Below are 21,849 nucleotides of genomic sequence, written 5' to 3'. Positions count from 1 at the left end.
CCTCATTTCAAGGTGGCGTAAGGCCGTAGTATTGAATGGAGATTACGTTGAAAAATAGACCTCACACAAGTGGTGTCTATTGGGGAATAACCTGGTGTATTTCAATGCTGAATAAAACAACCCCTGTTTCAGAAAAAAAATGTGTTGCATTACTTATTGAACTGCCCTCGTAATTAAGTATTTGATTATATCATTGCTGGTCTCACTGAACTATTCTGAACTCTACATGTCATGTGTGGTCTGGCGTCTCCTTACCAGCAACAGGTCCCAGGTTCAAAGTAGTCAAATCCCTAAAAAACACGCTCAGAGCGTCGTTGCGCGAAAGTGATAGGGAGACACGACTTAGAACAAACAGACACCACGCAGAATGTTAGAACGTTTCCGAGTTAAATTTTTAAGAACACTGACAGTCAAAATTCGATAGTTTAAGAATCTGCAGAGGCGACTTTGTTACAGGTTAGTGTTGTTTAACGTCCCGTCGACAACGAGGTCATTAGAGACGGAGCGCTAGCTCGGGTTAGGGAAGGATGGGTAAGGAAATCGGCCATCCCGGCATTTGCCTGAAACGATTTAGGGAAATCACGGAAAACCTAAATCAGGATGGCTGGAGACGGGACTGAACCGTCGTCCTCCCGAATGCGACTTTGTTACAGCCGGATTTTATTTCATTCTCTCCTCGATAAGTGAGCGGGAAGTCAGAATAGGTTTCCCGATACCTCTAGCAGGCGACTGAACTCACTCACCTGGTCGGAGAGGGCGCGGGAGTCGTCGCTGACGAGGTCTGCCGCGTCGGCGGCGGCCAGGAAGTCCAGCAGCTCCGCCGAGTCGTCGCCGCCCTGGTAGCCGAGGGAGCGCGCCAGCCGGAAGGCGCGGTCACGGGCCGTGAACGCCATGCCGCGGGGGCTGAGCGCGCTGCCCGACTGCATGATGGCCTGCTGGAACAGACCTGCCCACACACACACACACACCGCCCTGCTGTTAGTGGCGCACTGTGGCGTCTGTTTGTGAAAAGCTGCGTCACCCGCAGTCAGTGACTCGAAACTACGAGCGTATCTTACGCGGGGCAGTCATTAAGTGTTAATCATCACATGGAAGAAAAGTTACATGATTAATTTTTTGTTCGTTTGTAGGTACACGTTTAAAACCCTCGTATAGATTGGAAACCTCGCGCCACAGTACCGTAGCGCGTAGTTAGAGGAGGCAAAAGAAAATGGCGCAGCACGTTGACAAAGTAGAGATTGACTGTGCCATTTTCTTTCGCCTGCTCTAGCTACATGCTACGGTACTGTGGCACGTGGCTCCCAATGTAAACAGGGTCATAGACATTTACCTGCAAACAAACAAAATATTAATACCATAACTTTTCTTAGAGATAATAATTAGCAGGGGTTGTAGAAAAATATCCGCTATCAGTCACAATAAAAGGTTGTTTATTCGTCACACGACGATATATCTGTACTTACGAAAAGATGAAGCACCATTATTACAGTGAGACTAGCGATGGTATAAGTTGTAAGTACAGATATATTTTCGTCAAATGCTGCCTTGCCACTTACAATTGTCCCACTTGTATTCGTGTAGTCACCAGAAAATAATTTTTGTATTTATACAGTGATCTCCAACAGTACAAACATGTAAACGAATGTATAAACACCTTAAGATGGGCGCAAGCCCGAAACCGGGCGTGTGACGAATAAGCAACCTTTTATTGTGACTGATAGCGGATATTTTTCTACAACCCCATAAAGGAACAGTCACGGAGTTCGACAGCATCCACTATGGATAAGATTCATTTAACAATTAGCAGTTTTGTCTACACCTTGTGGAAAAACGTGTTAGGATTATTTCGGGAATATGTCTCAGGTGTGATACCAACAGGACCTGCTGGTGTGTGACAGAGAAGATCAACCTCACGCCAAACTCAATCGATGAAGATAATCAGTCTGTGAGAAACGGGTTTTTTACACCATTATACTTCGAATCAGGGAGCGAAAGGCTATTTACAATTTGCACAAAAACCAGATGGTAGTTATAAGAGTCGAGGGGCATGAAAGGGAAGCTGTAGTTGGGAAGGGAGTCAGACAGGGTTGTAGCCTATGTTATTCAATCTGTATATTCAGCAAGCAGTAAGGGAAACAAAAGAAAAATTCGGAGTAGGTATTAAAATTCATGGAGAAGAAATAAAAACTTTGAGGTTCGCTGATGACATTGGAATTGTGTCAGAGAGAGCAAAGGACCTGGAAGAGCAGCTGAACGAAATTGTCAGTGTCTTGAAAGGAGGATATAAGACGTACATCAGCAAAAGCAAAACGAGGATAATGGAATGTAGTCGAATTAAATCAGGTGATGCTGCGGGAATTACATTAGGAAATGAGACGCTTAAAGCAGTAAATCAGTTTTGCTCTTTGGGGAGCAAAATAACTGATGATGGTCGAAGTAGAGAGGATATAAAATGTAGACTGGCAATGGCAAGGAAAGAGTTTCTGAAGAAGATAAATTTGTTAACATCGAGTATAGATTTAAGTGTCGGGAAGTCGTTTCTGAAAGTATTTGTATGGAGTGTAGCCATATATGGAAGTGAAACATGGACGATAAATAGTTTGGACAAGAAGAGAATAGAAGGTTTCGAGATGTGGTGCTACAGAAGAATGCTGAAGATTGGGTAGGTAGATTACCTAACTAATGAGGAGGTATTGAATAGAAATGGAGAGATGAGAAATTTGTGGCACAATGTGACTAGAAGAAGGGATCGGTTGGTAGGGCATATTCTGAGGCATCAAGGGATCACCAATTTAGTATTGGAGGGCAGCGTGGAGCGTAAAAACCGTAGAGGGAGACCAAGAGATGAGTACACTAAACAGATTCAGAAGGATGTAGGTTGCAGTAGGTACTGGGAGATGAAGAAGCTTGCACAGGATAGAGTAGCATGGAGAGATGCATCAAACCAGTCTCAGAACTGAAGACCACAACAACAACTTCGACTCATATAGCACATGCTCCCGCTACAATGCTGCCTGTGTACCGGTAGCTAATAAAAGAGAATCTTCTGTAGCGACATATGCGCAGTGGGTCGTGCAATTTAACCACAGCACGAAGTGACAGTCTGTCTCACAAATGGACTGTACAGTAGGTAGAACAGGTTTCTCGAATAATGATGCATTGTAGAGTCAGGGAGTTCTGAAACTTCAGGCAAGCTGGCAGTGTGGTAGAGGGAGTCTCAATTGAGAATACTTGGGTGGGGATTCCCAGCTCCAGCATTTTGATTAAACCAAGGGAAAGACCCCAAAATCCTTGACTACCACAATAAGAATCTTATAGCTTCATACATATCGTCCGTTCAACACTGGAGCACAGCAATTGATGTGGACTCAACTATCTACATTGGAAGTCTGATGCAGTCTACAATGGTTCACATGCCTCTGTGTGGGCATGCATTGTCCAGAAACCATAAATGGATACATAAATGCAGTCACCAAAGTGTTGAGTAATGAAGTGCAATGCGTCTACACTAGTTTCACTCAAATGTAGTTATAATTCTGGCAACCTAAAATGAATAAATGGAGAGACATCAGAGAAAATGGAAACGTTGTAATCAAGTACCAAGCATTATAAATATAAAAAGAAATACAAAATGACAGTAAGTTTGGGGAAGGTAGAATGACCTGTACCTGCAGCAATGGTGTGTTGTACGCTGACATTCTGAATACCTACAGGAAATGTAGGTGCTTCAATAGAGGTGTTTCAACAGAGACGTATGTATGACACCAATGGCCGTGTGAACGCTGTCACAAGCGACAGGAAGTCACAGGGTTATTAAATATGATCGCAGCCTGCTATCTTAAACTCATGGTCGAAACATATTGCACAGACTCATCTACAGTGCTGGCTCAGTGGTGGACCACGTCTCAGTTATGGACAGTCTGCGTCAGAGATGTGATGCTCTCTGCTGCGAAATGCACTAGTGACACAAAGGTATTTACATAGACTTAATTGCTCAGAAGCAAAGTCGGATTGGGACAGGGAAGGATCACCTTTACTGGCATGTTTCTTAATTCAACTTGGAATGCACTGATGGCTGAATAGTAATCATTTCACAAACATATCAGTGAACTACTGCATTTCTTGTGAGTGTGATCTAGCCAAAAGAAAGGTTATGGTGGCTTTCCACTACGAATGACTTCGTAGCACGTGTAGCACAGAACTCCGCACGTGGTTTGTTGAGATGCACTCTGCTGATGTGATGTTTTGGCGATGATATCTGCAGTAATGTCAACGTCGCAGCTGAGTACCATATTCAGAACTGCTTGGACAAGCAGTGACACCAGTATGAATCTACAAATACTGCACACACCATTAGGAAGTGCATGCTAATATTCTCTGCTCTGTTTCATTCGTGTATGGATCAGGGACAAACCCGACTGTAAGACTGTGCACATCCCCTATCCCCCATCCAAAAGTGGGCGACATGGCAGAGGACTCTGCATTTACAATATTTTAAGAACATCTCCAGACATAGGAATGACAGAGGGGACTCTTAATGCCTCGTCGACGACAAGCCCAATACAGTTCGAGTACAAGTTCTGACATAATGGGAAAGGGAATCACCCAAGTTGTTTCCTCGGAAATCATCTCAAAATCCGACTTAATAGAGCTAAGGAATCCAAGATAAACTTAGGGCAAGGAAGCAGGTAGGCTCCAATACCCATCCATGCTGCCCTCGTGTTCTGGTTCACTGTCTGATGGCCACTCCATCCACAGGCAAGTCGAGGCAGCTGACCCACATTCTGCCCAGTTATGAAAAAGAAGACAAAGATTTACTAATTATACAGGAGTTGTTCGTTCATCCCTGCATCTCACACTCTACATACTTCAAGTCCCCCTCTCTCAAACAGAACAAGTGGTTCCTTCTAATATGGGGCCCAGGCCAGCAGACTGCCAGCACACCCAAGTCCCCCCCCCCCCCCCCCCGCCCCGACTAACAGGAGCATGACAGTATCACAGGGTGCATCTGTTGGCATCTGCAGGTGTGATCAGCCACCTGCACCCAGTCATAAGAGTGTACAGCCTTTGTTGTGGCTTCGATGGTGCCCACATCAGGGTGCCCAAGCGAAGTGCTGTCTCCTCACATAGATTAAACAAATTTCATTCACTGGCGTTCAACTGCAGGCCCAGGTCGTGAAACAGCTCCCCACAATTCAAGGCTGGCATGGTGGAATAGCCTGCAGTAAATGCGATGTCCCCATCAACCTTCACCGTCTTCTCCCCACCCAGAGCAACCAAAGAAGAAAGATTTCCTTCCATTGAAATGGAAGTGCAGAAGCTGCCACACCTCCTAGTTCCTGCAACCCAGCTTTTGTCTCAGGAAACAAGAGAGTGTCATTCATGAAGATGGCTTCATTCATCTGATGACCACCAATATATGCACCAATGTGGTCTGGAAGCCTAGGAACCACAAAGTCAAGGGACATATTTGTGCTGGCGTAACCTTTAACCAGCACACTGGTCGGCAAAGAGGTTGCAAGAAGATCGATAATAGGCGCTGAATCAAGTGCGTCTATCAGGAGAGAGGCCAAAGACAAATTCGCAAGCAACGTGCCGCCAACGCCCTCTCGACCGCCAGTATTTAGATTGCCGCCGTGGATTGGAGGGTCCAGTCGAGTCACGGGCACAGTCCCGTCACTGACAGTCAGTCCCAGGCAGTCGTAGTTGCAGTCGCAGCCGCAGTCAGCACAGTTTGTAGCTCAGAGTCAGTCAGTACATAGCAGCGTACATAGCGGGAATTGTACTTCACCAGCAGTGAGGCTAACGTGGACTATTACGGAAGAACTTGTACCACAAACATATACCAGCTTAAAGATAAGTAGCTTTCTGTTCTGCTTAAGAACCCTGTTAATACACGAGTGCAGCTTGTGTTGTAGAAAGAGGATGCCATCCACCAAACAACCCCCTGTCCCTGGTTTTGCAGGCCGAAGTGGCCGCGCGGTTAAAGGCGCTGCAGTCTGGAACCGCAAGACCGCTACGGTCGCAGGTTCGAATCCTGCCTCGGGCATGGATGTTTGTGATGTCCTTAGGTTAGTTCGGTTTAACTAGTTCTAAGTTCTAGGGGACTAATGACCTCAGCAGTTGAGTCCCATAGTGCTCAGAGCCATTTGAACCATTTGTCCCTGGTTTTCCCCTGGAACAAGACTCTAAACTGTCAACGACGACAAAAGAATATTAAGAAGGATAAGGGAGAGAGGGTCCCCTGCCTAATCCCACAGGTTGACGTCAGTAAATGCAACGAATTCCGGACCCTGAGAAAACCGTTGGATCCACCTCATAGCAGCCCCTGAATTCTTCAGGTAGACCACTGGCCTTAAGGGGCATGTCCAAAGCTGCCTGGTCCAGTGAGTCATAGGTGGTCATATCCGGGGATGCAACAAAGAGAGAATGACAGCGTGTAGTGCTCCTGAATCTGAGTCCACTATCCACTCCATTGTCGACTAACATCAGCTAAGCACCAATACACGTATTGCTATGACCTGTTGGCTTCTCTGTATGTTTTGGGTTGATGTGTGACATCGTCTGTGCAGCTTCTTACTTAAGCTAAGAGGAGTCAGCTCGATAATACCGTATAACATCACCTCTATCCATGAAAATGGCCTCACATCAGCAACGAAGAGATTCCACAAGTTTTTAATGGTCTGTCATATCCAACTGAAGACAGTCATTAATGATTAGGCCACATAGAACTATTAAAGTGAGCGTATGTTGATTGCTGTGTTTCGCCAGGTTCTCGACATTGGATTAAGACTGCTTTATTTGGTGGGTAGCCCAAAGTACGATGGGGTGTGTTCGTCAAACCAGAGACGAATGTGTGCAGCCCTGTGAACACTGATTTGGTCACCTTGGGAGGAGGAAAAGACCAAAATATATTCACCATGAAGACATAGGAGGAAGGGGAGCCCTTTGTCACCGAGAATGTTGAAATGAACATCCTAGTTCATGTTAATGATAACTTGAATAAATGGGCAAAAGTCATGCTGCGAAAAGCCGGCCGGTGTGGCCGAGCGGTTCTAGGCGCTCCAGTCTGGAACCGCGCGACCGCTACGGTCGCAGGTTCGAATCCTGCCTCGGGCATGGATGTGTGTGATGTCCTTAGGTTAGTTAGGTTTAAGTAGTTCTAAGTTCTAGGGGACTGATGACCTCAGATGTTGAGTCCCATAGTGCTCAGAGCCATTTGAACCATTTGCTGCGAAAAACGTTCCCAAAACTTCATAAACTTGATAAAATTACCCACAGCCTGAACTTCACCCTACACATATTATCGAAAAACGCATCATTGAGTCGTCGGAGCAGTCAGTTCCTTAGACCACACCACATGACTACAATCAGCTACTGTTCAGGTTCTGTGTCGTTTGGCCCACTGAAGACGTGCAAATTTATGACCCGCCGTGAGAAATGACTTCTTAGATGTGATCGACTCCAAATGTCCACTGCATTCAGTTGTTTCCGCAACGTTCACTAAAAAATTATTGAAGGATGGACCGGCATTGGATCATTTCTTATAGTGAAGTTGGACAGTCCACGTTCATACAACAACACATAACGTGGCTATATTCAAAGTGAGCTCATGGACACGTCCAAACACGATAGCTTCTTCCTGTCATTACACCATGTGTCCACGTCGACCCACGTTATTGCACTAGTCTTATGCAACCGACTGGTGCATATAGGGTGAAAATTATTTAAATTGACAAACTCTAGAAGTTTGCACGCGACATCAAAACAAATATTTTTATCTGATGTCATGTTTTTCAATGAGTATTTTTGAATCTGTAGAAGTAGTATCTTCTGGATGAAAATTAGTTACACCAAAAACTGTGGGAGGATGTATGGGGCATCGAAAACACTTTTATAATGTGTTTTTCTGTGAGGTACCATTTTATGAGGACATCAGATGTTAAGTACACAAAACGTAACACAAACAATTTTTGATTCTGTATTACCAAGACGCAACAATATTAAAGTAACACAATTACTTTAATTACAGCAGAGATTAGAAAACGCCTCCATTAATTGTAAAAGAACATATGTATTGCAACGTGATTTTTTTTGTTCCACTGTGTTTTATATTAAATGTGAGTGGTTAATAAAGACGCTACGATGCCTCCTATTTTAATCCGCCGCGCCCATTGGCTGTGGACATCCACCTGAAGATGAAACGCGTGTCGTACGCTCGAATATGTAACGTGTACACGCAGCACTAGTATTTGTATTTGTGTAATAATTGTAGATTTGGTGTTGTCATTCGCTGTATTGATGCCAAGTACAATAAAAGAGCTTAGACGCATCCAGACTTAAAACGTGACGTGCGCATGTGTATGAGGTGCGACACTAGAGCCATCAGAAGTTTCCTGGTGCTGTTGGCTGTGTTGACCTCCAGTTTCATTCAACCTTGGTAAGAGGCACGGGTGGATTGTGAGAGTCATTCTGCGAAGATTTTGGCAAGCATGCGTTGCCATTTTATATGTTTATTAATAAGTTTAGGTAATGTTTGTGTTCAAATGTGTGTGAATTCTTAAGGGACCAAACTACTGAGGTCATCGGTCCCTACACTCACATATTACTTAAACTAACTTATGCTAAGAACAAAGCACACACCCATGACTGAGGGAGGAAGCGAGTCTCCGGCGGGAGGGGCCTCACAATCCTTGACATGGCGCCTCTAACCGCGTGGCCACTCCGCGCACCTTCAGATAATTAATTTCTGTTACATTTTAGTAGTTTATCGTAATTCCGCTTTTGTATTCACTGTTCACTGCCAAAAAATTTTTTTATTTTTTATTTTTTTAGCTTCAGTTGACCAGGTTCGAAAATGAACCTGTAAGGTTTGAAAATTGTCGCATAATATAAATACTGTAACTGTTGACTGTTTTCAGAAATTTAATAAAGTTTTTGGTTTCCTGTCAACAAATTCTTGAAACTGAAAAATTATATAAATAGTTTGTTTGGGTAAAATCAACTGTAAGACTGAACATGGTGCTAAAAACAAACACGTTTTCTCGTGCAGCTTTAAGGTTATCATCGCTAACTGCCACGTGAAAATCTGCAATGCTCAGTACGGCCAAGGACTTCCCTCTTTAGAGGAATGGAATGATGTGTACTCAAACCGGTGAGAATGCTCGACGACCTATTTGAAAGGCAAGTAACGGTTCCGTGTTGGGAAAGCTGGCCACACTGGCTGAGAGAAGTAATAGTATTCTCCATTCACAATGACATCCGATGTCACCATTGCCAGAGGATGACCAAGAAACTGATGGGTAGTGCGTTACCCATAAGTCTGACGGCATATTTTGTTATCACAAGCACACACTTGAAACGTTCCTCCTACATTGAGGCAACTAAATTCGTGAGATATCGATGTGCCTATGTACAGCTGGCGGTAGTACCTCGTACATGGCGTGAAAGGCAAGAGCATTAGAGGAAGTGTCATTTGTACTCAGCTGATTTGTATGAAAAGGTTTCCGACGTCATTATGGCAGTACGACTGGAATGGTAATTGGAGCAAGACGCATGGGACATTTCATTTCGGAACTCGTTAGGAAATTCAATATTCCGAAATCCACTGTGTGAAGAGTGTGCCGGGAATACCAAATTTCAGGCACTGCGTCTCACCACGGGCAATGCAGTGACCGACGGCCTTCACTTAACAACCGAGCGCAGGGGTTTTTGACTAGAGTTTATAACACCCAAACGACCCTCTTAAAGTCAATTAAGACAGAATACCATAATATGAAGTAGGGAGGAGTTATACGACATCTTTGCCGATAAGCTAACACCAAGAAGTTTTGATAACAACAACATTATACATCACTGAGAGTTTTTGTTATGAAAAGAGGAGGAAGAAACCTCAGACTTAATTAATGGACGAATTGCCAAGTGATAATTGCAAATTAATATCTTGAAAGCTAAGTTCAAGGTGATGTTAGTCAGAGATAACTTTTATGTGGAAGAGATTTGTCAGCGCAACGAAGTAATTCAATGCGCCTACAATACTCTTTCACAGAAGAAGCCGCTTGCTGGCTCTCGTCCTGTAAAGACGTGCGAGAACAATTCTTGTCTTAGTTATTGATAGTACGGAACGCGACGTGATTCACGAAGTTCTGAAACTGATTTTCTAAGCAGAGACAGGAACTGATAGACGCGTTTAACCGTGCATAACGTGTTAATTGAACTTTATTGACGAAATTAGTGAATATTGGACTTAACTTTCAAATAATTGGAACTAAAAGAAGAGTGGATAGTATATCAAAGAACTACACTCAATTAATCTCGAGTAGGACACAATTACATGACTTCACGAAGATAATACAATTACGCTGAAGAGTAAAGTTGTCGTAATTGTCAAGAAACTTAATTTTAATAGAACTGACTTTACCAACCAACTGCGTGTGCGTGTGGTGCGAAAGTTATAAAGTATTTAGTGGCCAAGGAACAATAAACTGCTCGTTCCAAGTGAAATATCAATCGTGGACTACATTATTAAGTGATTTAATCAATGATAGTTGACCAACGACTATTGAGCAGGGACAATTTAATCTGAATATCAAAATACCTACTTCATTAATTGAAAAGAGAACTTTTGAATATTTTTTTAAGATTACGGCGTAGGTTCACTCAGACGTGATCAAAGAGTATCTGTGGATCTCGCTACGTACAGGTTCAACTAGTACATAGCAACGAGCCAACAACGTACGAGAAGACATAATTACAATATTTCCTCGCAATTGGTGGCGTGTACGATGCGGATGAGATAAGATTTAACAACTACTGCATATCCAGGCAATGAATCATTCAATCTTAAATCAGAACAAGCATCCATCGTACGAGTTCGCATTTCTGTCTCCTGTTCACCAACGGGGACCCACGTCATCGCGCATCGTGTCTCAACTCCACTGCGAGAGCTGTGGCAGTAGCAGCTCTACGGCGTCGACAGTATCAGTTGGACGCCACACAAGTTGTCAGTGCCTCACAGGCAAGCAACACAGCGCGAAATAACCGCAGAAATCAACATGGGACTGAGGCGAGCGCATCCGTTAGGATAGAGCGGCAAAATTTGATGTTAATGCGCTATGGTAGCAGACAACCGCCGCGAATGCGTTTGCTAACAGCACGACACCGCCTGTAGAGCCTCTTCTGGGCTCGTGACAATATCCAATGGACACCAGACGACTGGCAAACCGTAGCCCGGTCGGACGAGTCCCGTTTTAAGTTGGTAAGAGCTGATGGTATGGTTCGAGTGTGGTGCAGACCTCACGAAGCCCTGCACCCAAGTTCTCAGCAAGGCACTGTGGATGTTGGTAGAAGCTCCGTAATGATGTGGGCTGTGTTTACACGAAATGGACTGGGCCCTCGAGTCCAAGCGAACCGATCATAGGCTGGAAATGGTTATGTTCGGCTATCTGGAGACCGTTTTCAGCCAACGACTGAATTTTCATGGATGAAATTTCATCATGTCAGTGGGTCACCATTGTTCACGATTAGTTTGAAAAACATTGTGGACAATTCGAGCCAATAATTCGGCCGCCCATCGAACATTTATGGGCATAATCGAGAGGTCGGTTGGTGCACAAAAGCATGCGCTGGCAGCACTTGCTCACTCATGGACGACTATACAGGGTGAAAAGTATTTAAATCGACAAACTCTGGGAGGTTGTAGGGGACATAAAAACAAATATTTTTCCCCAATGTCATTTTTTCCTATGAGGAGTATTTAAACCGGTGGAGGAAGATTTCTCTGGCAGCAAATTAATTAAACCAGGAAACACTTTTCCATTTTTGTATGACCAAAACACAACACATTAAAACAACCCAATTTCAATTACAGTAGATTTTCAATAATGCCTCCATTGACACTTAAACAAAGCTTACACCGTCGGATGATGTTCTGTCTGACACGGGCAAAACATCTAGGAGTACCCTGAATTGATGCTGCTGCTGCTACTATCGCGGCAACCAGATCCTCTTCTGAGGCAACAGATGTTGCGTAAACAAGGTTGCGCATCTCTCTCCACACAAAAAGTAAAGAGGAGACATAGCTGGGGATCAAGCAGGCCATGTTACAGAACCACCTCTGCCTATCCACGTTGCTGGGAATCGATGCACACGACGACTGAAATGTGCGGGCCGCCCATCATGTTGGAACCACATGCGTTGTCTTGTAGGGAGCGGGACGTCTTCCAGCAATTCTGGCAATGCTCTGGCGAGAAAATTATAATTTTGCCTGCCATTTAATGGCCTAGGTAGCAGATACGGCCCAATTAAACAGTCCCCAACAACATCGCACTTGATGAGCGCTAGTAACTGTGGGATGTGGATTATCCTCACTCCAAACATGCGAATTGTGCATGTTGAAGACTCCATCACGCCCGAACGTTGCTTCATCGGTAAACAACACAGAGGATGGAAATGTAGGATGCATTTCACACTGTTCCAGGTACCACTGCGAAAACTGTGCTCTGGGTGGATAATCAACTGGTTCCAGGTTGTGGACACGCTGTAAGTAAAGGACGTAACAATTGCTCTCGAAGGACTGTTCTTACATTCGTCTGATTTGTCCGCATGTTACGTGCAGTTGCACGAGTGCTGATTGAAGGATCCCGCTCCATATGCTGCAAGACAGCTTCCTCAAACTGCGGCGTTCTTACCGTGCGACGGCGTCCCTGTCCAGGTAATCTGATAATGACCCGGTCTCACGCAGACGTTGGTACACTGCAGCAAAGGTCTTAGGATATTGTTGGTGATAAACCCGCTGTGCAGCTCGTCCGTTGTGGTGCGCTATGTAGTACGCACCAACCATGTAAGTGTACTCACTCCAGGTGTATCGCTCCATTAGAGTCAATGCACTACTACACTGGTGGACAGAAGTTGCCCACAACTGAAGAGCGTAATACACCCTCTAACAACTGAATATCGTAATACGGCCTTTAACAACTGAATCTACATCTACATCTACATCCATACTCTGCAAGCCACCTGACGGTGTGTGGCGGAGGGTACCTTGAGTACCTCGTTCGGTTCTCCCTTCTATTCCAGTCTCATATAGTTCGTGGAAAGAAGGATTGTCGGTATGCCTCTGTGTGGGCTCTAATCTCTCTGATTTTATCCTCATGGTCTCTTCGCGAGATATACAAGGAAGGGAGCAATGTACTGCTTGACTCCTCGGTGAAGGTATGTGCTCGAAACTTCAACAAAAGCCCGTACCGAGCTACTGAGCGTCTCTCCAGCAGAGTCTTCCACTGGAGTTTATCTATCATCTCTGTAACGCTTTCGCGATTACTAAATGATCCTGTAACGAAGCGCGCTGCTCTCCATTGGACCTTCTCTATCTCTTCTATCAACCCTATCTGGTACGGATCCCACTCTGGTGAGCAGTATTCGAGCAGTGGGCGAACAAGTGTACTGTAACCTACTTCCTTTGTTTTCGGATTGCATTTCCTTAGGATTCTTCCAATGAATCTCAGTCTGGCATCTGCTTTACCGACGATCAACTTTATATGATCATTCCATTTTAAATCACTCCTAATGCGTACTCCCAGATAATTTATGGAATTAACTGCTTCCAGTTGATGACCTGCTATATTGTAGCTAAATGACAAGGGATCTTTCTTTCTATGTATTCACAGCACATTACACTTGTCTACATCGAGATTCAAATGCCATTCCCTGCACCATGCGTCAGTTCGCTGCAGATCCTCCTGCATTTCATTACAATTTTTCATTGTTGCAATCTCTCGATACTCAGGCCAAATCAGTATTCCAGGACCTCAATTGGGCCAATCTATGATCTGTTCATTGGGACAAGTTACCAGTAGAGCAGCATGTTGATCCTTTTCTAAGCAACCTTCTCTAGGATGGACGCACGGGATGACAACTCATATGAGTATCATTTCCAAAGGTCTCACAAGAAATTTGGTGAGACATGGCAAGAGGTGAACAATGGCCCTGTATTCCAGAATCATATCACTAGCAAGTTTTTGAAGCACTACACAATCTTACACAGTCAGATCGGAGAGCTACAGCTAAGATGGTCACTGCCAAAATGGTGTGGTCGTGGGTTCAAAGAGATTGTCAGGCATGGGCATGCGCATGTTTAAAATGCCAACAAAACGAGATTGGAAGGTATGTATTCGCACAGATTGCTCAATTTCTGGCACCTGCTGGCAGGTTTTCACATCTCGACATGGACACTGTCGGTCGGTTGCGGAGCTCAAAAGGACAAAGGTATTTATTAATGATGGTTGAATCACTTTATAAGTCACAATACTCGCCGATATATGGGCAGAGTCAGTGGTGAAAGAACTGGTACACACATGCTTCTTCAGGTTTGGCCTCCCATATGATACCACCACAGACAACAGAAAGCAATTTGAGAGCGTAATACGGCCTCCATCGGTTTAAATAATCCTCATAGGAAAAAAATGACATTAGGGAAAAATATTTGTTTTGATGTCCCCTACAACCTCCCAGAGTTTGTCGGCTTAAATACTTTTCACCCTGTAGAGGCGGCATGGCTCAATATTTGTGCAGGGAACTTGTTGAGTCCACACCATATGGAGTTGCTGCACCACGCCGGATAAAAGGAGGTCAGACACCATAGTAGGAGGTATCCCATGATTTCTGCCACGTCAGTGTGGAGCCACCATTTAGAAATTGCATCTTACAGCAAAGCGGTAAGCGCACACGTTAAGCTTTATTCAGACTACTTAGGCACCCGGTAACTGATCGATCGGAGGTGAAGAAAGCCAGTGCTCTTTCCCAAGACAGTTGCTGCAGTTTGGAAAGACGACAAGACGGAGAGCAGAGTGACCTGCAGAGAGCGGCGACAGCAGGTGGTAGGAGGTGGAGACGCTGCCCGCGCTCTCCCCGAACAGCGTCACCCTGCCGGCGTCTCCCCCGAAGACGGCGATGTTGCTCCGCACCCAGCGCAGGGCCAGGTTCTGGTCCTTGAAGCCGTAGTTGCCCCTGATGACGTCGTCTTCCGTGCTCAGGAATCCTGCCGGTTACGTAAGAGAATTCTGACATACAATTCAGCACTTGCCATAGAACTCCACAATCTGCAGAAACAGTGTTCTCTAACAATGAAATGGGAGATGTACAGTTAACCCTCCGTCGCTCGCGCGGATGGCACTCGTCATCCACATGACTTTCCCGCTCAATTTTGTCTGACAGGGCGAGACTGGGATCGCGCCATTTTCAGTGTCTCTCTGTTAGCTCTCTAGCAGTTAGCTCCAATCATCATTGGCTTTCAGTTACGGAAGATACATTGTTTATGAAACATTTGAAACGTCACAGGTTGAAACGGTACAGTAGTTTCCGCTCTATAAGCAGCAGGTTTCGCTGCTCGCTCGCACCGGGAAATAGAAACAGAGGCGGCTCCGCAGCCAATTTTATTACACGACGCGGCCGGCCGCGGGTGCAACAGAACCCATGTGGACGGGTGGAAAGAAATGTGTCAGGCTTCATAATACGTATTTAAATGTGTCGTGTATTATGCATTTCTTGTACGTGAATGTGAATCTGCACATGAACTTTCTTAATCCTCCTCACACCTTTCCGTAAAGCGTGGCCAAATCTTTGTTGGGAAGTAGTTCTGTAGTATAGTAGTGCCAACCTTACTTCTGGGTAGGGGATCAGAGAGACAGCACAGGCAGGTAAAAGTCGAAGACTTTCCAGTGTCACAAGATTTGGGGTGGAGAGGTTGGTCACTCCCAAGTGGTTCGACCACCCCCTCTGCCGGGGCCCAGGAAGACCTCCGGGTGCCCACCATATTCTGGGAGTGTTACAGAAGACGTAACAGCAGACGTGCCCTCAGTGCGTCTGTCTCAATGTTCATGCGTGCAAGAGAGGTATATGAATATTTGTACTAATTGTTTTATTTCCAGCTTCGGATTGTGTAAGGAAATTTGACCCCCTGTGCTAATGTATCTGGTCCCCAGTTTGTCCGTTATCCTCCTCACATAGTGGATGTCCTATGTAAAATATTGGGAGACTTTGGTGGTATACATTTGGCCATCGCAATTCCGTCTTGCCCGTAGAAATGTGCGTGCAGATTAGTATATAATATACCCGAGCTATAAGTTGTAAAATTGTAATATCTGTAAACTGGAACAATTGCTGCAATCGCTGTAAAATCGAGTGATAATGTTTAAAATAAATGGGTAATCAATTGTTATCAATCTTTTAACATACCTTAAAAAATCACAAAGAAGTCAAGTTAAAGGAATTCATTTAAAATAAAAGATATAGGATGCAGGGACCCACACATCAGCGTGTGAGCCCTCCAGCCCCTTGCCTAGTATCGTACAGAAAGGGCACGCTCTCTAGGTAGCGCTCTCAAGCTCCCCTCCCCAGTTATCCGTTGCGCAATTTTGATTCAGGGCTTGACGACATCAACTTTCATCTGGCGTCCCTAGGCAAGGAGGTTAGATTGTAAACTTTCAAGGTTTACGCTTCATTTAACTAACTGATTAATTTCTACATGTTTAATAATTCATTTTACGCCGAGAGCGTCCTTTCAATGTTTCGTCTAGCTAATTAACCTCTGGATTCAAGAATGCTTCCGTGTATATTTTTTCTTCTGTTGGTGACACACCTCCTCTCTCGTCCTTTGATTCCGTGATGTATGTGGATGGATAAACGTAATTATGCATGGAATATATAATAATCTGGGTTAGTCAAACATGGTAGCAGTAGGGTAGTTTAGCACCAACATAACAATGTGAGCAGATTCGGCTGAGAGTTCGTGATTCCAAAGATAGTAGGGATGAGCAGGGCAGAGTTTGTGAGGTTGGTTCTCACTGAGGTCCTACCCCCACCACCAGTTTTTCTGAACGGTTGGTGGTTGGTCCTGGAACGCGCCATGTTAGCACACTCCGGGGCCGCCGATTGAACAGACGGACGCAGGGGTGCGGTGTTCGTCATGGATGGTGAGAAAAGTTATCCATACTGTACGTTTTTTGGGGTAACATTGATTATGAAACATGTTCGGGTGTGAATTAATACCGGGAAACGTTCAGCGATATTGTATTTGTAGACATTTTTCAGATTAATGTGTTTCAACTAGCGGACTTGGGCGCGAGGTGATTGAGGGCATGAACAAACGGTTCTCGTTCTTAGGTCAGTAGCAGATAGGTTCATTAATGTTTCATTTGTTGCATAATTTAGTTCCGGATACAAGCAATATAAATTTTCCATGATTCAACGATTTATTTTACTCGTTTCTTTGTTGTTGAACTTGGCCACGTGCTGCCAGCATTCATAACGGTAGTCACTGGATTTGCCTTTCGTTAATCATAGCATGAATGATGTGGAGGCATGACGCCTGGGCTGGTTTGCTCACGTTGCATTGCGGTTGCATAATACGCGGTTTCAACATGAACTTATCCGCATGGTACTGCATGTGTAGTAACACAAGTAATGTCTGAGAGAGTGAAAGGTAGTATCCTTCCCTACTCCGCGCGTTAAATAGGTGTGACAATAACTAAATGATGTTAAGAGGCCACCATTCAGTAACATTCATTTTTACCCATTTTAATCATTAGTAGATGTAACTGGCGACGAAGTGTTGTCTATGTTTCCGGTATGACGAGATGCAAGAGATAGTGAGTGCTTCATGAAGGTTTTGTCACTGAGAGTGGTAGTTTTCTTAAATATAATAGATTTCATGTATGTTTTGTCACAGAGAGTAATAGTTTTCTTAAATATTATCGAAATAAATCGGGAAATTCTCTCTTAGCGTTATTTAGTATCCTTCATCCATACCACTGAGATAATGACTATATTCTATGAATTTTCAATCCAGGAAAATCCATTGTATGCATTATGCACTTCATGCGACTAACTGAATTCATAGTATCAAAAAAAGAAAGTCTTTCAGTCCCTGATGTGCACGTATTGTTCCATGGCCATTCATCGATGTTGTGTTATCCGTTGCTTCATTTTAAATTAGAATACTATCTTTTCTAGCGGGTTTGATTATCCATATCTCAATTTATCTGGCCTAATTGAAAGAATTAGACACATAGCGACAGAAATGGGAACCATGGAGCACTGCGTCCGCTTATATTAAAGAGAGATACTTCTTATATGAAAAATAATCAGCATAACAAACTAGGGGTAGACTTTCAAATTATTATAGTCTGGAGGACACCAGTTATCAGCGCGAACTCTGCTGCCTCAATCTGAAACAAAGTAAGTCTGTATTACGTTATTGCTTTCCTAGATTCAGTCGATCTTTCATATCTGCGTAAATTTCGACTTCTTCCGTGGTACCTAGTATTCTCTTTATTTTTAGATAGTGGAAGAAATGTCAAAAGCAAAAAAACCTCGTACAGAGTTTAGTAGAGATCCTAATGTATGGTTGGAATGGTTCAATGAACTGAGTGATGAAGATGCTCACAGCGATTGCGCTGACTCAGAGACTGAGGACTGTGTTCATGAAAGCGGTCATGATTCAGGAACAGAACAAGAAGTGCCAGAGAATGATGAATATGAGTCACAGGAAGAAGTAACTCAAGAGGATGCATTTCTTTTAGGGAAAGATGGAAAAACTAAACGGAAGAAAAATAAATATCCTACCATTGTTAGAAGCAGATCTTGTAATATTATTACGCATTTGCCTGGACAAAAAAATCAGGCTCGTATAAAAAAGACAGAAATAGAAATTCTGAATTTGTTCTTGGATGAAAACATAATAAGCATTATCGCAACATGCGCTAATATATCCATCAGTGAAGTTCGTGGTAGTTTCTCTAGGGAAAGGGATGCTAAAGATACAGATGCGATAGAGATCAGAGCTTTCATTGGTTTGTTATATCTGTGTGGATCTTTGAGATGTTCTAGGAAGAGTATATCGAAATTGTGGGATACCTCAAAGGGAAACGGACTCGAATCATGTTATTTATGCATAAGTGAAAACCGATTCAGGTTTCTGTTGAGATGTCTTAGGTTTGATAATATCCGTGACAGAGCTGTTCGCAGAGAGACTGACAAGTTGGGTCCTATCACGGAGGTACTTGAACTACTCACGAACAATTGCCAAAAATATTTTTCACCTGGTGAATATCTTACTGTTGAGGAATAGCTTTTGGCATTTAGAGGAAACTGCCCATTCCGTTCAGGCAATAAATCCCTAGCAAACCAGCAAAGTATGGGTTAAAAGTGCTTGCTTTGGTAGATGTAAAGACAGCTTACACTTTGAATTTAGAACCGTACGTCGGTAAGCAACAAGAGGGACCATGTAATACCAGTAATTCAGCTGAAGATATTGTTCTTCGAATGGTCGAACTGTTTCAAACGTTAGAATATATTATACTGTGTACGAATATTAAATGTATTATATTTATATTTAATAAAAAAAACATAAAATCAGTCATCAAGACCGTTCAAAATATTCAAATAGATCGCTTGCTTTGTGGATGACAGCTATTATCCGCGCGTGTGACCATGTCACGAATTTTCGCGCGAGTAACGGAGGGTTAACAGTTTGGTACTACGCATAGATCACAAACTTAATTGGTAAAATCTAGTGCCTAAAATTAACAATGCGCCTTCGTGCAGCTACGTTTGTCGTACTGATCCCTACTGCTATAGGTAATTTAGAAGTGAACCAACTAGTTTATTCTGTATATTTTATTGACTACCGCAAATTTTTTTTGAGGAAACTCGACTCACATGGAGAGGAGTATTTTGAGAATACACAAGCATGTTAATTGTACATGACCTTCGATCTGGAACACCCTTCGGAAGCCTCTTCAAAATAACTTTGTGTTTGGGAATTACTCAATTGAAGCCTTGGCACTCCTAATGCTTATTTCTTGCATCCGGCCTTTGATAAACTGTGAAACAAAACGGTGTGGCCAAACTTTCAGGGAACATTCATTACACGTCCGGGAATAAAAAGTGTTACGTAGACATCTGTCCGGAAACTCTTACTTCCATGATAGAGCTCATTTTCTACTCCTCTTCATAATCATCTTAATCATGGGTAACATACAAAAACAGAACGTATCAGCATTACAAGAAACGTTTTACTACATGAAACGTTCAAAAGACGTTCTTGGTTACGTTTTGTTGAAATTTACAGTAAGTTTTAATTCGTAGCTTCACCGCCAGTGTTAGTTGTTCCTATTGAACAAAGATAATGTTGACATGTTGCTCACTTCATTTGTTGTGTTGACATGCGACTATGTCAAAAGCTCTGACACCAAAAGCACGTAGGCTCAATTGTTTAGTGTTAATCGCGGACTTGGTTTCCGGTTCAGTGAAGGGGATGTGTACTCAAATGCCAATGCTCCCTTGGTGTACGGATTGGCCGTTGGCTATGGTCGTGGATTTCAACGTTCGCAAATTTCTAGACTGATAGCGACCAGACCGGAGAATGTTTGAAGCAACTGATCGTCGTTTTAGGGTGCATGGGACGTTTGAACATTACCACTCGAAGAACGAGAAAACCTCAGTCGGAGGAGACACTTCTTGGGTAAGTCGACAGCAAATCTAGAGACAGCGTAAGACAATTAGCTGCAACAATTAATGGTGACCACATGGTTCGCTGCAGACTGCTACATGAGAACCTGCAACAGCCGTACTATATGTAGAAACAGACCTCTAATGCAGAAATAAAGCGTTTGGGGAACCATGTCCATACAACATATTACCTTCCTGTACCTGTGAGGAATGCTTCCTGAAGGTTTGATCATACCTTTCTGTTACATACTGTTTAAGAGTACTAAAGCTACATCGAGGACGGGAGATATCTCTTACACACGATTATCAAAAAGAGAATAACGCAGGGAACACATGCAAATGCGTACTGCGTATTTCGTGACGATTTCACAAGATAATGAAGCGTATATTAGTCATTCTACACTCCTGGAAATTGAAATAAGAACACCGTGAATTCATTGTCCCAGGAAGGGGAAACTTTATTGACACATTCCTGGGGTCAGATACATCACATGATCACACTGACAGAACCACAGGCACATAGACACAGGCAACAGAGCATGCACAATGTCGGCACTAGTACAGTGTATATCCACCTTTCGCAGCAATGCAGGCTGCTATTCTCCCATGGAGACGATCGTAGAGATGATGGATTTAGTCCTGTGGAACGGCTTGCCATGCCATTTCCACCTGGCGCCTCAGTTGGACCAGCGTTCGTGCTGGACGTGCAGACCGCGTGAGACGACGCTTCATCCAGTCCCAAACATGCTCAATGGGGGACAGATCCGGGGATCTTGCTGGCCAGGGTAGTTGACTTACACCTTCTAGAGCACGTTGGGTGGCACGGGATACATGCGGACGTGCATTGTCCTGTTGGAACAGCAAGTTCCCTTGCCGGTCTAGGAATGGTAGAACGATGGGTTCGATGACGGTTTGGATGTACCGTGCACTATTCAGTGTCCCCTCGACGATCACCAGTGGTGTACGGCCAGTGTAGGAGATCGCTCCCCACACCATGATGCCGGATGTTGGCCCTGTGTGCCTCGGTCGTATGCAGTCCTGATTGTGGCGCTCACCTGCACGGCGCCAAACACGCATACGACCATCATTGGCACCAAGGCAGAAGCGACTCTCATCGCTGAAGACGACACGTCTCCATTCGTCCCTCCATTCACGCCTGTCGCGACACCACTGGAGGCGGGCTGCACGATGTTGGGGCGTGAGCGGAAGACGGCCTAACGGTGTGCGGGACCGTAGCCCAGCTTCATGGAGACGGTTGCGAATGGTCCTCGCCGATACCCCAGGAGCAACAGTGTCCCTAATTTGCTGGGAAGTGGCGGTGCGGTCCCCTACGGCACTGCG

At 44.1% G+C, this 21,849-nt stretch overlaps 1 protein-coding gene across 2 annotated transcripts in view; it reads right to left on the bottom strand.

Annotated features, from left to right (window-relative positions):
* The window catches only part of LOC126094805 (cholinesterase 1-like), a 198,564-nt gene that overhangs the window by 99,494 nt on the left and 77,221 nt on the right, over window positions 1–21,849 (bottom strand). For both annotated transcript variants that reach the window (XM_049909374.1, XM_049909375.1), the window contains exons 5-6: window positions 14,852–15,037; window positions 744–946 (exon numbers count right to left, since the gene is read on the bottom strand). In XM_049909374.1, coding sequence (XP_049765331.1) covers window positions 744–946; window positions 14,852–15,037 — 389 coding nt within the window. The remainder of the gene's footprint in view (window positions 1–743; window positions 947–14,851; window positions 15,038–21,849) is intronic.

Source organism: Schistocerca cancellata, chromosome 8 (assembly GCF_023864275.1).
Source record: "Schistocerca cancellata isolate TAMUIC-IGC-003103 chromosome 8, iqSchCanc2.1, whole genome shotgun sequence".
NCBI classification, from domain to species: Eukaryota; Metazoa; Arthropoda; class Insecta; order Orthoptera; family Acrididae; genus Schistocerca; species Schistocerca cancellata.
This window is presented reverse-complemented; position numbering and strand designations above follow the sequence as displayed.